Below are 12949 nucleotides of genomic sequence, written 5' to 3'. Positions count from 1 at the left end.
AGAGAGACAGAGATGCAGGCAGAGGGAGAAGCAGGCTCCACACAGGGAGCCCGACGTGGGACTCAAGACCGGGTCTCCAGGATCAGGCCCTGGGCCCAAGGCAGCGCTAAACCACTGAACCACCCGGGCTGCCTGGTTGTTATGATTTTAACTAGGACAGTATGTGGTAAAAATGATTTGTCAATAAATGGAATGTCTGAATCCTCGGATATGAGACTAGTTAGGACATTGGGAGAAAATAATGCTAATTGTTTATGTAGTAGTATAAATTCTTAGGTTCTAAGAAGTATCCCCTATCTAGCATCTTTATGGACTAAAATGACTGCTACTTCTCCAGCTCTTTGAGAGTTGGTTTTTTTTTTTTTTTTTCAAACCTTGTTACATTATTATAGTTTCCACCAAACTGCAAGTATGGCTGTTCTTCCTATGAAATGTCATGTGGTCCACCTTGAAAAGCAGTCCTTCTGTTAGAGGGAGCTTTGCTGTGGTGATGACTGCCCTCCCTATCCTATGCCGTGGATATGCAAACTAAATTTTAAACATTTTCTCCTTGTCTAACTTTTTCTGTCCCTTACCCAAGAATCCAAAAGCCTTATACTATGTTCTGGCTAATAGCTTCCTTAAGCTATTGCAGCCAAGCCTGCTTTACCTTTAAATTGAAAGATAAAACTGTTCCTCTCCATGTGTAGTATACTTTAAGGAGCAGTACTTGGTTTATTTTTCTTTCATCCTACGTGAGCAGTAACTGACAATTCTCCTGCCCCATCAGAGGTGGTTGTTTATTGCACTTGAATGTGTAACTGGTATCATTTCAGACAACCTGAAATTATTTTGGAGCAAGATGCTCTGCTTTAGGTGACATGTCAGAATTTTTCCCCTATAGTGACTCACCCTAGATGAGAAGAAAAAGGATCATTTGTGACCTTTAGTAGGGAAAGAAATTGAAGATTGGAGAGGACATAAGACTTTTCTTAAGGACATCCAAACATTCACAGAAACTATAACCCCATTGTTGGGGCCTTCCATATTTGCCAATATGGTATGCTAATGACTTGGGATTCTGGGAGCTCCAGCTTCCTATCTCCAAATTACTTAAACTACTTTCTTTGTAGACTGATAATGATCATTTGGGCCCCATCTTTAGAAAAATTTGATAAATAGGGTTTAGCCAGCTCCAACCACTTATCTTCTCAAGCCAAGAACAAAACACATACACTATCAAAACTGTTGGATACATTAGGAAGTTTTGTCCTCCTAGAGTCTCCATTTTTAAACTTTGGAGAAACTCCACTACTTGCTCTCCCTGAACCAGATCCTTTTGGAACTCCAGAAATAGTTATTTGATTTTACAAAGTACTATTTATATTAGCCTTTATGTGGTCTGCTGGTATCATGTGGCTAATTCTATATAACCCAATAATCATAATGTGAATACGTGGGTTGATTGCTCTCATCTGTTTTTAAGTTTTTTGTGTGGAAAGACAGATTGAACAAGGAAATCACAATTTGACGATCATAATGTTGTTGCTTTAGGCAAAGACCATCAATGGAAGGCTGATGAGGACCTTCACAATAAGAGTTTGGACTAGTGTCAAGTGAGCCAGCTAAGAGTAGGACAACCATATGTTATGTGCTTTCTGATCTGATACAATATGAAGTACAGAGCATCACTTATGAAGTATATTCTTACAAAAAATAATAAGGTGAGCCTGATTCTAATTAAGTCTTGAGAAGATTTCAGCTCACGGAATAAGCTAAATGACACCGATGAGAAATAAAACAGATAAATCCAGAATGCTGGAAGTTCTGTAGGACAACTGACTTGGTTACTTCAACAAGGTAAAGGCATTGATGGGAAAAGGGAGGGGATATTGCTCTGAGAGATAAAACAAATGTAGAGAAGTATTGATGAATATTGAGTCTGAGTGGTGGTTTATTGTCTATTATTATTGTCTATTGCATATGCTTGAAAATGTTTATGTATATTTTTACATAAAATTTATTCTTTCCTACAGATAAATAGATATTATATGGTGGGCATATTTTTCCCTCCCTTCCCCTATGATCCTCTGTTTTCTTTCTTGAAATCAACATATAAGTGAAATCATATCATAATTGTCTTTCTCTGATTGACTTATTTCTCTAGCACAATACCCTCTAGTTCCATTCACATCGTTGCAAATGGTAAGATTTCATTTTTGATGGCTGAGTAATATTCCACTGTACATATATAAACCACATCTTCTTTATCCATTCATCTGTCAATGGACATCTGGACTCTTTCCACATTTTGGCTAGTGTGGACACTGCTCCTATAAACACTGGGACACAGGTACCCTTCCAGATTGATATGTTTGTATCCTTTGGATTAATACCTAGTAGTACAATTGCTGGGTCATAAGGTGGCTCTATTTTCAACTTTTTGAGGAACCCTCATACTGTTTCCAGAGTAGCTGTACTAGCTTGCATTCCCACCAACAGTGTAAGAGGGTTCCCCTTTCTCCACATCTTCACTAACTTCACCACAAACCGCATTTGTTGTTTCCTGACTTGTTAATTTTAGTCATTCTGACTGGTGTGAGGTAATATCTCATTGTGATTTTGATTTGTATTTCCCTGATGCTGAGTGATGTGGAAGATTTTCTCATGTGTCTGTTGGCCATGTATAGGCCTTCTTTGGAGAAATGTATGTTTATGTCTTCTGCCCATTTCTTGACTGGATTATTTGGGTTTTGGGTGTTGAGTTTAATAAGTTCTTTGTAGATCTTGGATACTGGCCCTTTGTGTGATAAGACATTTGCAAATATCTTCTCCCATTACATTGGTTGTCTTTTGGTTTTGTTGACTGTTTCTTTTGCTGTGCAAAAGCTTTTTATGTTGATGAAGTCCCAATAGTTCATTTTTGCTTTTGTTTCCCTTGCCTTTGAAGATATTCCTAGCAAGAACTTGCTATGGCCAAAGTCAAAGAGGTAGCTGCCTGTGTTCTCTTATAGAATTTTGATGGATTCCTGTCTCACATTTAGGTTTTTCATCCATTTTGAATTTATTTTTGTGTATGGTGTTAGAAAATGGTCCAGTTTCATTCTTCTGCATATAGCTGTCCAATTTTCCCAGCACCATTTATTGAAGAGACTGTCTTTTTTTCCATTGGATATTCTTTCCTGCTTTGTCGAAGATTAGTTGACCATAGAGTTGAGGGTCTATTTCTGGGCTGTCTATTCTGTTCCATTATTGATCTGTGTGTTTTTGTGCCAGTTCCATGCTGTCTTGATTACAGCTTTGTAATAGAGCTTGAAGTTTGAGATTGTGATGCCACCAGCTTTGGTTTTCTTTTTCAACATTTCTTTGGCTGTTTGTGATTTTTTTTTCCAGTTCTTTATAAATTGTAGGATTATTTGTCCCAGCTCTGTGAAAAATGTTGATTTCCAGAGCAGCTGTAGCTACTTAAACATATCACCTGACTGGCTTGTATCATTCCATGCAATACAGAGAAGAGCCTGTGGGAAATGAGAGGTGTGTCCCACATGAAATCATGTATAGGATTATCAGTTAAGATGTGGTATGGCTAGTCTCTTCTCAATTCCCAGTGGGTTTCTATTCTAGACTGTTGAAATTTATGTGATGAAGAGAAGGTATACTGTTATTATTACCATCAAGGTCCTTGTTTTGAAGGAGTTGCTAATATTATACCCCCCCCATCCTTCTTAAAAGTTACTGAATTATAATGGAAAAACTGGAAGTAAAAATGGGAAATTATGATGATAATAGTAAGAGCAAACATTCTGTTTTGCTTGCTCTTGCCAGATGTTATTCTAAACATTTTATCTATATTAACTGATTTAATCTACACAAAAACCCTCTGAGTCAGGTTTTGTGATGATCCTCATTTTATACGTAGGAAAGTTAAGCCCAGTGACGTGAGTGGCCCATCTGTGGTTACACAAAGTAGAAACAGAGGGGCCACAATTCACAACCAGGCAACCACACTCTCAGTCCCGCGGTGGCATGGCTCAGCACAAGCTGTAAGAGAATCTAGGGCAAAGGCTGTAAAGTCGAGGCAGTAGAAACCTCACTTTGTTTTAAAATTGAAGTAAATTGGCAGACAATGTTATATTCATTTCAGGTATACATGGGAATCTCACTGTTTAGAGCAAAGATCAAGTATGGAGTCCTCTGTTTTAGGTGAAGAGTCTGAGGATGACTCCGACTTTAGTGAGAGTGAAGGCGATGACGAAGACTTCACTATGGGAAGAAATAAAGTGAAAGAAATGAAAAAGAAAGAAGTAAAGGTAAAATCCCCAGCTGAAAAGAAGGAGAAGAAACCTAAATCCAAATGTGACACTTGGGGTAAGCTTAGTCCAAAACACTTGATTTTATAAAGGAAATGTATTTGGTTTATTTAATGTTTTTCTTCATCTCTGCCTTTGTATTTGTTAATGTTTTGCCAGTGTTCATGTTCATTTCTAGTTAAGATACAAAGAAGGAAGGGAGTGATGGGGAAGTGAGAAAAGCAGACAAGATTTCTGAGTCTCACTGCCTGCGTAGCTCTTACTAGAATCACCCTCCTGTAGCACTGACAGCCACACTCTGAGACAGCTATGATCACCTGCATCTTACAGTGGGAAAACTGAGGCTCAGGTTAAATAATTTTTTAGAATCCTTACCACTAATTATGTGAGGACCTGGAATTTGTACCCAGGTTTGTACATTTAGAGTCCAAGCTCCAGCCACTGGACCACATATTTTCCAGGCAATGAACAGGGAAGTTTGCATTATTCTCATTTCTTATTTTCATGTTTGAGTTAGTCTTTGATTTGAGAACCCTTCTGCCACACATTTAGGGCTTTTTTGGAATTTGTGACAACTTGAGCATGGAATACCTCTTTGTTATGTAAAAGAAGGCAGAATATTCTTGATTTCCTAATATATGATAGATGATTATAAAATATAACTTACATTATCCTGATTTTTCTTTCCTTATTGATATATATATATTTTTTTATTGATATATATTTTTATGTCTTAGTTGTTTGAAACTAAAATTTCCATTATTCAGACTCCATTTATTTGTGGTAGGAGCTACTGTTACCTTAAATAACATGGTGCTGAGTACTTACTGAGAAATGTGACAACTAAATGCTGAGTCATATTCCTCCCTCCACTGTATTCTAAATTAATGAGGTTTTTAATTAGTGTCTTTTTAAATTGACAAATTCATCTGATTTTCAGAAATTAGATTTTAGGTGCAAAGGGTTTTAGAGATAAACTGTGTATTAGTTTCTGATTGCTGCTGTAACAAATTACCACAAATGTAGTAGTTTAAAACCACAAATTTATTATCTTATTATTCTGTAGGCTACAAGTTCAAAGTGGTTCTCACTGCACTAAAATCAACCTACTAGTAGGACTGTATTCCTTTGTGGAGGCTCTGGGGAAATCCTCCTTTTCCTGCCTGATGTAGCATCTAGAGGCCACCTGTGTTCTTTGACTAGTGATCCACTTCCACCTTCAAATCAGCAAAGGCATGGACTATCTCACATCATGTCACTGATTCTCTCTCTCTCTCTCTTTCTTTTTCTCCTGCTTCTCACTTTGACTTACAACGATCATTGTGAATACATTGGACCATCCAGATAATTCAACATACTGTCCAGATCCTTAGCTCAGTGACATCTGCTAAGTCCCTCTGCTATGTAAGGTGACATGCACATATCCTAGGAAGTAGAATTTAAATGTCTTTGTAACCATTCTTCTGCCTACCACAAACTGATATGAAAAAGTCATTAATAGTATGAATATGTTTTATTTTATTTTATTTTTTTTGGATGTATGTTTGTTTGCTTCCTCACCAAGACACACTAAAAACTCAGAAAAAAATGTCAGTTTCCATGTTGGAATTTATCATTTTAAGTCTTCTATATACCTTGGAGCAAGTTACTTCCTAAGGAAATTTAGTATTAGCATTAGAAGTAAAATTTAACTGCTAAATAATGGCATTAAGAGTTAGAAAAACTCTAGACCCACTAATAAAGTATTGGGAAACCTTTGGAGAGTTTTTCATCAGGCACATATTACAGTTTTTCGAGAATTTTGAAAGTTGTGCTGTCCAGTATGTCCAATATAGCTGGCCACATGCAGCTATATTAGATTTAATTAAAGTTAAAGAAACTTTGAAAGTCAGTTCTGTGGTTTTGCTGATCACATTTCAAGTGCTTAATAACGTGGCTAGTGGCTATCACATGGACAGCACAAAATTTCTATCATAGCAGAAAAGCTTCTGTTGGACAGTGCTGATCTAGAGAGTATAGATGTTAACATTAAGAGGAGTATATAGTGAAAATTTTCATATTCGTATGCATTTAGATATTTTTAAAGTATGTCACAATAATCATTGCCTAAAAGTGAATTTATCTTCCACCTCTCCTCTACCCTTCATTTCCAATACATCCTTCCAGAACACCAAAACCTAGTTCCATTCTTGTGTTCATTCTCTGGGTAAATGACACCATCAAACAGCGTGCTTGTGACAGGAATTTGGAAGTCATGATTATTTCTTTGTCTCTATCTCCTTGCCTCCCCCCAGTCTAATTCCTAAAAGATCTCCAATCTGTTCTTTCCTCCACTCACTCTTGGTTCAGGCCCTTATCACCTTTCCCCTAGATTACCATAAGTGCCTTCTAATGATCTGCTTGCCTTATGGTACCATCAGAAAGATGTATTCAATACACAAGTGAGAAAAATGAATATGTGGCTCGCCTGACTCCTTCACTGGTATGCAAAACTCTACCTCAGTGATGTGCATCTTGTGTCTCACCTTTCTTGTGCTTCCCATTCTGCCCCATCCATACTGAGCCAGTAACTCTGGTGCTGGAACCTGCTGCATTCCCCAGCTTTATATGTTGTACTCCTGCCTGGAAAACTTCCCTCTAACACATCTTTACTCTTCAGCCTTGATTTGGCTCAAACTATCCTCAAACAACTTCTCTATGACTTTGTAGACCTATGCAGATATATACACAGATTTCCTCCTACTGTGCATACCTACAGAGTCTGTCTTATCTCTTATCACACTGCATTATACACATCTTTTTGCTCTTTTCCTCCTTTTTACTAGAGTCTGGTGACTGAACTCTACTAGTCTAAGTTCCTTGGCAATGAGATCCATGAGTTATACTCTTTGCAACACTAGAGCCTAATATATTGTCTCACTGACACATACTGATGAGACGCTGTTATGTCATGGCTATAGGTATAGACTTATAACTTTTATAGTTAGACTTGGTTCCTAATCCCGGCTCAGGTATTTATCAGCTGTGAGACTACAGGCAGATTGCTTAGCCTCTCTAGTTCATTATCTAATAGTGGGGATAGGAATATCTGTATCCAAATCGCTCTAAGGGTTAATGGTAGTGTATGTGGTATGCTTACCACACTGCCTAGCCTATAAATGCTCATAAAAGAGGGCTATTCGGGGATCCCCGGGTGGTGCAGCGGTTTAGCGCCTGCCTTTGGCCCAGGGCGCGATCCTGGAGACCCGGGATCGAATCCCACATCGGGCTCCCGGTGCATGGAGCCTGCTTCTCCCTCTGCCTATGTCTCTGCCTCTCTCTCTCTCTCTGTGTGACTATCATAAATAAATAAAAATTAAAAAAAAAAAGAGGGCTATTCTTGGGCTCTCAATAAATGTTTGTGTATAATAAGAGTTTTCCAAATTTATGATATTGCCTTTTTAATTTTTATAAGATTATGTAATTTTATGCTTTTTACACCTACATGCTAGACTTAATCTTCTGCTATAAAAAACTTTTTCTATGTATATATTTTTAAATTTTTATTTTATTTAAACTCAATTTAGTTTCAGAGGTAGAGTTCAGTGATTCATCAGTTGTATATAACACCTAGTGCTCATTACTCTTCCTCTCTCTCTCTCTCTCTTTTTTTTTTTTAAAGAAGTGACTTCAGGAGACTCTCTTCCAGCTGCCATGAAGTCAGAGTCGCAGCCTTCACCAAAAAAAGTTTCTCTTTCTTCAGAGGTCACTAGGAAACCACCACAAATACGCAGCCCTTCAGCTGAAAGCAGAAAACCTAAGTGGGTCCCACCAGGTATGGTATGTTTATTGATCAAAGGCAGGGACTTGAACAATTATCACTAGCAGATTTTTTTACCGTATCATTGCATAGTCTTCAAAACCAAGGTTTAAAAAAAAAAAAAAAAAAACCAAGGTTTTTAGTTGCTGCATTTATTCATCATTTGTCATTCCCTTGTACTGAGCATCTAGATTGTTTATTTTCTTAATGTCATAAATAAGGTTGCAATAAGCACAAAGGTCCTTATTTTAGAAATCTGTGGGCACATCCTTGATTACTTTCTTAGGACAAATTCCTAGTAGTGGAATTACAGTGTCAAAGAGTGTTAACATTTAACATTCCTGATATTTATTTTTGGCAACAAATCTGTTTTCTTGAGACCCGCTGGGCACAGTCTGACTGATGCCTCAGGAGCTGTACATGGGATTTCCAGCATTTAACAAATGCCCTAGCAGGCTTGACTTTTCTCTGGTTTTTTGCTCCACAGCCAAGTCTCACTGATCCTATAAGAATTCTCTGACCTTCACTCTTTTTTAACATTACCAAAATCCTAGTCCTAGCCCTGTTCATTTCATGCCCAAACAGCCTCTGGCTTCACACTAGTTCTGTATCCACTTCCTCTCACCCAACCTCATGGACCCTCTAGTCCAGGGAAATTGATACAGTTTTTCTTCCTTAGACACAATGTATGTCTTCTTCTGTCAGAGACTCTGTCTTCAGTTTCCTCTAGTCTTTCCTCACTTGTCCCCTCTCCTTCTCTAAGTCATTCCAGATCTACTAAGGTTTGATTCACTTCTTTTCACTGACATTTCTTGATTGGTCCACAGTGGTGACCCCCTGATAACTATGTATTAATAGATTTCAGTCGGAGTCAGGATTTTTGTATTGTACCCTGATGTTTGTAGCAGCACTATCAACAATAGCTAAATTACTGAGAGAGCCCAGCTGTCCATCAGCTGATGAATGGATAAAGAAGATGTAGTATAGACCACGTGGATTGTTCAAGCATCCAAGAGAATGAAATCTTGCCATTTGGTTGGAACTAGAGGGTGTTATGCTAAGTGAAACAAGTCAGTCAGAGAAAGACAAATACCATATGATTTCAGCCATATGTGAAATTTAAGAAACAAAACAGATGAACATAGGGGAAATAAAAAAGAGAGGAAGGCAAACCATAAGAGACTCTTAACAGTAGAGAACAAACCGAGGGTTGCTGGACAGAGGTGGGTGGAGGATGGGGTAACTGAGTGATGGGCATTAAGGAGGGCACTTGTGAGGAGCACTGGGTGTTGTATGTAAGTGATGAATCACTAGATTCTACTCCTGAAACTAATATTACATTTTATGTTACTTACTAGAATTTAAATAAAAACTTGAAACATTAAATAAAAAGCATTAAAAAAAGATTGTAGTCTGAGACTGCATGATTACTTAATGTCTCTTAATTACTTTGTTTCATCTTGTGAAATATCAGGCACATCTGTTACCTCAAAAATTCCATACACTACTCAGTGGTCACCATGATAAGCATAGTCACCATCTGTCCCCATACAATGTTGTTACAATATTATTGACGCTATTCCCTATGCTGGACTTTTCATCTCCGTGACTTATTTCATAACTAGAAGTTTGTATTCTTAACCCCTATATCCCCCATATCTATGTCACCCATCCACTCCCACCCCCAGAGAAGGACAAATACTGTATGATGTCACTTAAACGAATTAGTATAAATAAATAGAGTATTTGTGACGTTACAGTTGTTTAACATTTGAAAAAATAGATTCAAGGAATATATGTAAAAATTGCAGGATTTTCAAAAAATGCATTAGATTTTTCTGCTGCTTTAGGAATTATAATGGCATGTAGTTCTTTATGCCTTTACAACCTATGTTACTTGCTCCCAACTTATCTCTTTCAGCTTTTGTGCTTCAAGTTTTGGTGTCATTACCTTGCCTCCGAGCATGTATGAAAATAGGCAGTACTGTACTCTTTCTGCTCTTTAAAACTGTTCATTCTTTTAATCTTGTTTATAGGTTGGTAGAACTGGTATGCCTCAGTAATGTGGTATTTTTGCATCTTCTGTTTGATAAGTTGATGTCTGTCAAGAGATTTTGAACATCATCAGCACTGGGTGATATGTTTTCTTTCAGTGATATCTGGAAGCAGCAGCAGCAGCAGCAAGAGCCCACTGCCCGGGGTGTCTATTAAGTCTCCAAATCAGAGTCTCCGCCTTGGCTTGTCCAGATTAGCACGAGTTAAACCGTTGCATCCAAATGCTGCTAGTAGCTGAGTGTGATAGTAAACAAATGTTTGATTAAGAGAATCACAGTTTTACAGGTATGTTGATATCTGACTTGTGTTTCTATTTAAGGAGGGTATCATAATATAAAGGAATCCTTGAATGTCTTGTGAATTGCTACTACCTATTTTGTGATGATGTTCTCTGAAGCTATTCAAGACTTCAAGATTATTTATAAGAATTATCTTGTAATGGCATTTCCTTCTGAAGAACGTACTCTATTTTTCCTGTGTTCAATAAGTCACTGTCGTTAAGTGGTTGTCACTTTGACATGGAGGAAGTCCAAATTGCATGCTGTTGTTTTCAAGCTTTGTTTTGTTTTCTAGTAACACGATATTGCTTTCTAGCTTTGTCTAATTTATGGCACCTTAACTTTCACTGTTCAGAGTTTATCTGGCAGAAGGAAACATTCCCATTTTTTCCAGGAGACATTTCTGAAATCTTACTTAGGTTACATTGTCAGTTTTATTGCAAAGATATTTCATATTTTAGCCAAATCTTTTTATAGTAAGAATTCAGAATTGTTTTACGTGTTAAAATGTTTGCTAAAATATGGCATATGTCTTCTACTCAGTAGATATTTATTGTATAGCAAATAGAATTTCATGACATTTTATGAAGCTGTCATTGTCAAAAACCTTCAATAATATGGAAGAGTCTTGGTATGCTCTTTTCCTTGATACTGTTGCATCCATCTATCTCTGATTGTATTTCATGATTAAATGAATATTTTGCCAAAAAAAGTTAGTCTTTTTGTTGTAAATATAAAGGGGCGAGCTGTTTCTTAAAATAATCACTTTATGTTAAGCCAGTGCTTTAGAGGGTGGCTTTCAAGCACTTAGTTATCCCTATTATGATATTACATAACATAGCTTCTCAGGAAGTTTAGATGTGAATTTATTATGAATAAAAGTAGTTATAGATATTTTATATTTTATGATGAGAATTTCAACTAGCTCCTGATCACTTTTTAATAAAAACTCTTCAAATCATGTTAACCATTAGGTGTGCCTGGGTAGCTCTGTGTCTTGGTTTTGGCTCAGGTCATGATCTCCGGGGTGTGGGATTGAGCTCTGTGCTGAGCAGAGTTGGCTCCAGATTCCCCACCTTCTCCCTCCCCTCTCTGTTCCTCCCCTGCTCATCAAGGTCACTCTCTCTTTCTCACATGGATAAATAAAATCTTTAAGAAAAATCATGTTAACCATTAAAATGTGTATAATATTCAGTTTTTCTTGTTTTACAGAAACATCTATATTAATGTGAAAATTAAAAATTTAGAATTATGATTAAAGTGAGCATTTGGTTATTGCTGTTGTACGTTTTTTTTCTTGTGTTAATTTTTATACTGTCCAATACCACCTTCCCTACCCCACCGCATCCCTTTCTTAGAACATGTATTCAAAAAAAAAAAAAAAAAAAAAAAAAAAAAAAAAAAAAAAAAAAAAAAGAACATGTATTCAGTTACAAGATATTAAGGCGCCCTCTATGGTGCAGTTCAACAGTAAACATTTATGAAGAGCCTACCCTGTATTAGGTACCGATATCACTGATTAATCATCTGGCATCAGCCTGATGAACCTGTTTTCTCCGTGTTATTCAAAGTAATAGTTTGGGGGTGCCTAGGTGGCTCAGTTGGTTAAGCATCCAACTTGATTTCAGCTCAAGTCATGATCTTGCATCAGGCTTGTGCCCAGCGGAGCTTCTGCTTGGGATTCTCTCCCTCTCCCTTTGCCCCTCCCCCTGCTCATTTTTGCTATCTCTCCTCTCTCTCTCAAATACATACATACATACATACATAAAATCTTAAAGGTAGTAGCTTATACTAAAAATTACCTTAAATTATGTTAAAACTAGCCTTGCAGAAAGCACTATGACCTTTCTGTTGTTAAATCCAGTGTACATTTTTCTCACCTAATCCTATAGACCCTATTCATCATACCCTGCTTAATACATTTTATTTCCTGGGTTCACATGACACTATTCTTTTGTAATTTTCACCCCACATCCCTGCGTGCTCTTCATTATTTTGCAGCTTTATAATCTTTTGTGTCACCTACATCTACTCTTTCCACCATAGTGCCCCATTCTGTGTGATTCTGTTCTTTTCCCTTGTCCTCCCCGCCACCCTCCTTTTTAAGCTTAGGTGACTTCAAGCTCCATTGGTCACCTATATGACAATGACTGCCAAGTCAGAACTTTTAGCTCAGATCTTGCTCTACACAAGAGCCTGGTCTATTGATAATCTGATGGCAATAAGTCATCAGTAAATCAGTAGCATCTTCCCTACCCTCTGTGTTTCCCATCCCATATTTTCTTAGTACATGGCACCACCATCAACTGGGGGGTCTGGGCACTTCTATCCTCCACATCTGGTCACTGAACTGTTCCATTTTATAAAGTGCTCAGAGCTGTTCCACTTGCTGTCCCTTACTCTGAAACATCACTTATTACTAACAGGCATCCTTGCCTTGATTCTTAACCTACTCTAGCCTACCCTTTATACCGTATTGCCAGAAAGTTTTTCTAAAATCTGAGCATGAACACTCCTCTGCATAAAAT

The 12949-nt window shown here is 37.4% G+C and overlaps 1 protein-coding gene across 2 annotated transcripts in view; it reads left to right on the top strand.

The window, feature by feature from the left end:
* Positions 1-11698, top strand: part of RAD51AP1 (RAD51 associated protein 1) — a 37813-nt gene extending 26115 nt beyond the window's left edge. For both annotated transcript variants that reach the window (XM_077871399.1, XM_077871398.1), the window contains 3 exons: positions 4183-4347; positions 7951-8103; positions 10242-11698. In XM_077871399.1, the coding sequence (XP_077727525.1) occupies positions 4183-4347; positions 7951-8103; positions 10242-10381 (458 nt within the window). In that variant the 3' untranslated portion in view covers positions 10382-11698. The remainder of the gene's footprint in view (positions 1-4182; positions 4348-7950; positions 8104-10241) is intronic.
* Positions 11699-12949: the final 1251 nt, after the last annotated feature.

The sequence above is a fragment of the Canis aureus genome, chromosome 25, assembly GCF_053574225.1.
Source record: "Canis aureus isolate CA01 chromosome 25, VMU_Caureus_v.1.0, whole genome shotgun sequence".
In the NCBI taxonomy this organism is placed as follows: domain Eukaryota; kingdom Metazoa; phylum Chordata; class Mammalia; order Carnivora; family Canidae; genus Canis; species Canis aureus.
The sequence above is the reverse complement of the archived record's forward strand: the minus strand, read 5'-3'. Positions and strand labels throughout refer to the sequence as shown.